Source organism: Protobothrops mucrosquamatus, unplaced genomic scaffold (assembly GCF_001527695.2).
Source record: "Protobothrops mucrosquamatus isolate PMUCROS unplaced genomic scaffold, P.Mucros_1.0 scaffold5362, whole genome shotgun sequence".
In the NCBI taxonomy this organism is placed as follows: Eukaryota; Metazoa; Chordata; class Lepidosauria; order Squamata; family Viperidae; genus Protobothrops; species Protobothrops mucrosquamatus.
The window spans coordinates 7,529-11,388 of record NW_015391224.1 but is presented as its reverse complement, the minus strand read 5'-3'; the positions used below and the strand labels follow the sequence as shown (position 1 = coordinate 11,388).

General features: G+C 42.2%; 1 protein-coding gene across 1 annotated transcript in view; it reads right to left on the bottom strand.

Annotated features, from left to right (window-relative positions):
* Positions 1-3,860, bottom strand: part of MYO7A (myosin VIIA) — a gene marked incomplete at its 5' end in the record, with an annotated part of 76,103 nt that overhangs the window by 65,758 nt on the left and 6,485 nt on the right. Inside the window, 2 exons of the mRNA XM_029286838.1 lie at positions 589-681; positions 2,279-2,437. Coding sequence (XP_029142671.1) covers positions 589-681; positions 2,279-2,437 — 252 coding nt within the window. The remainder of the gene's footprint in view (positions 1-588; positions 682-2,278; positions 2,438-3,860) is intronic.

The following is a 3,860-nucleotide window of genomic DNA, read 5'->3' as shown; positions in this document are numbered from 1 at the left end:
ATTCTATTCTATTCTATTCTATTCTATTCTATTCTATTCTATTCTATTCTATTCCATCCTGTAATTCTATTCTATTCTATTCTATTCTATTCTATTCCATCCTGTAATTCTATTCTATTCTATTCTATTCTATTCTATTCTATTCTATTCTATTCTATTCTATTCTATTCTATTCCATCCTGTAATTCTATTCTATTCTATTCTATTCTATTCTATTCTATTCTATTCTATTCTATTCTATTCTATTCTATTCCATCCTGTAATTCCATTCCATTCCATTCCATTCCATTCCATTCCATTCCATTCTATTCTATTCTATTCTATTCTATTCTATTCTATTCTATTCTATTCTAGCCAGTGGAACAACTTGCCTCCAGAAGTGGTGAATGCTCCAACACTGGAAGTTTTTAAGAAGAGACTGGACAGCCATTTGTCTAGAATGGTATAGGGTTTCCTGCCTGAACGGGGGGTTGAACTAGATAGATGACCTCCAAGGTCCCTTCCAACTCTGTTATTCAGTGGGCACCGCTTCTCTTTTTTCCTGCTTCCTGAAATCTGATCTTATTTTGAAATAATCGGCCACCGTACCTTTAGGAAGATTTTGGTCTTGCCAATCTGCCAGTCATCATCTCTGCCCAGGACAGCTTCAGCGATGCGCTGACAGGTTCCATGCAGATCCCCCTGGAAGAAATGAGTGAGAACAGATTTCAAAGCTTGCACCAAGTGGCGGGGTGGGGGTTGACTAGATGACCACTGAGGTCCCTTCCAACAGTACAAGTCTATGAACGTGCCAGTAGTCCTCAAACTTACAACCTCAGCATGGGCTAGAATTTCTGTTGCTAAGCAAAGCGGGGGGGGGGTGTTAAGTGAATCGCACCCATTTTATGACTATTTTGCCACTGTGGTTAAGCAAATCACAGACGACATTAAGTGAATCACATGAACGTTAAGCGAATCTGGCTTCCCCCGGTGGTCATGGAGCTGCCTTTTGAGCAATATTTTGATCATTAAACACGGTGTTTACTTCTGGAAGAACGAAAGCCAAGTTGCTAGTCCTCTTGATTACAGAAAGCTGGGTTGAGGGCAAGAAGCAAAAACGAAAAGAAAGGCCAAGAGACAATCTTAAAAAGGAAAATAAACACAATTATGGATATGATACAGTACAGGGAGTCCTCGGCTCACGACCACAATGGAGCCGAAAACTTACGTTGTTAAGTGAGACATTTCTTAAATGAGGATAGCCCCATTTTACGACTTTTCTTTCCACCTCTATTAAGTGAATCAATGCAGTCATTAAATTAGTCACACGGCTGTTAAGTGATAATAATAATAATAATAATAATAATAATAATAATAATAATAATAATAATAATAATAATAATAATAATAATAATAATAATAATAATAATAATAATAATAATAATATGTAATAAAGTTGAAAGGGACCTTGGAGGTCATCTGGTCCAACCCCCTGCTCAGGCAGGAAACCCTATACCATTTCAGACAATTGGCTGTCCAGTCTCTTCTTAAAAAATTCCAGTGCTGTAAGTTGAGGACTCACTGCACTTTACATTTCAGTGTCCTATTTATACCTATTTAATTTGCTCATTCCATTCAAATATAATTTGGAGGTGCTTCTGACAGGAATACAGAAAGCCAAAAAGCTGCACACACAGCGAATCGTGGATTTGCTTCACGAAAGATGCCATCTGTTTAACGACAGCCACGAGAAAAGGTCGTAAAAGCAGGCGTGGGATGTCCTGCTTAACAGCCAGCCCGACTTACAATCGCTTAATTGCTATCTCAATTAGAGTCGCAAGCCGAGGGCTACTTGTATTTTATCTAGGTAATTAAGAGCACTTACAGGGTGACTCTTGAAGATACGGGAAGTCCTCAACTTACAACGGTTCGCTTAGTGACCGTTTGACGTTTCAGCGGTACTGGAAAAAGGGACTGATGACCGTTTTTCACACTTACGACCGTTGCAGCATCACGTGATCAAAATTCGGACAACTGACTCATATTTATGACGGTCGCAATGTCCCGGGGGAGTTACGTGATCTCCCTTTGGCGACCTTCTGACAAGCCAAGTCAATGGGGAAGCCAGATTCACTTAACAACCGGGTTGCTAACTTAACAACTGCAGGGATTCGCTTAACAGACGTGGCAAGAAAATGGAGCGAAATTCACTTAACGAATGTCTCGCTTAGCAACAGAAGTGGCTGGCAAGGAATGGTGGGTTTTTGTGTGTGGTTTAAATAGGATTATCCATCTCTACCTGCTTGTAGGCGGGTTTGACCCCCGGCATCAGAACTCGGTATCTGTCGACAAATTCCACAAAAGTATACCGGATTGGATAGCCCGCCCTGCGGATCCGGATGGTTTCCATCATCCCGGAATATCTCAGCTGGCGGACGCAAAGCTCCCGATCAAACAACTACAAAGAGGAAAAATGGCTTTTAATTTCTCAGGATCACATAGGAAGAATCTTCTAGGGCAGGGGCCTTCAAACTTGGCCCTTTTATGACGTGTGGACTTCAACTCCCAGAGTTCCTCAGCCAGGCACGCTGGCTGAGGAATTCTGGGAGTTGAAGTCCAGACCTCTTAAAATGGCCGAGGTTGAGAAACACCAATTTAGCTCTTTCTGAGTTAGCATTATTTCCCCCTCACATTAGGTCAGGGGTCTTCAAACTTGGCCCTTTTATTACTTGTGGACTTCAACTCCCAGAGTTCCTCAGCCAGACATGTTGGCTGAGGCACCTCTTAAAATGGCCGAGCTTGAGAAACACAGTTTAGCTCTTTCTGAGTTAGCCTTATTTCCCCCTCACATTATGTCAGGGGTTTTCAAACTTGGCCCTTTTATGACTTGTGGACTTCAACTCCCAGAGTTCCTCAGCCAGCATGCCTGGCTGAGGAATTCTGGGAGTTGAAGTCCACACCTCTAAAATGGCCGAGGTTGAGAAACACCAGTTTAGCTCTTTCTGAGTTAGCATTATTTCCCCCTCACATCATGTCAGGAGTCTTCAAACTTGGCCCTTTTATGACTTGTGGACTTCAACTCCCAGAATTCCTCAGCCAGCTTGGTGGACCCCAGAGAATCCTGGGAGTTGCAGTCCACCATGCGTGAACTTCGACTTTCAGAATTCCCCAGCCAGCTCAGGGAATTGAAATCCATGCAGGCTGGCTGGGGAATTCTGGGAGTTGAAGTCCACGCATGGTGGCTGGGTATTTCTGGGAGTTGAAGTCCACATATTTTAAAGTTATTAAGCTTCCTGTGTTTAGGAAGGACAATATAGCACCAGAATTACAAAATATATGCCCAGTTCAGAGAGAACCAAGGACTCCCCAGTTCATCTGTGAGCTACATATATTCTCTCCAATTGAATGGAATAACAGGAGAGTTGGGAGGGACCTTAGAGGTCTTCTAGTCCAACCCCATTCTTGAGCAGGAGATACATTCCGGACAAATAGCTGTCCAGTCTCTTCAAAAGGTCAGTGGTTAAGAATGGTTAAGAATACAGAATTGGTGAAGAATACAGAATTCAGTCTAATGAGTTGAAATACAGTTAGAGGATGAGGTATGGGACACAGATAATCCTCGACTTACGACGGGTGGGCTTAGGGACCACTTCAAGTTACGAGCAATCCGGGGAAAAAAAAGAAGAACTTAAGACCCGGATTTGAAGTTCTGACAGTCGCACTTCCCGCAAGCAGTCACATGACAGCACTCCGAGCACTTGGCAGCCCGGCTCCATTTTTACAGCCATGCCTCACAGTCCCATTAATTACTAAACTTACTTAAACTTAAACTTAAACAACTTACTTAAACAATTTAAACTTAAACAACTTAAACTTTAAAA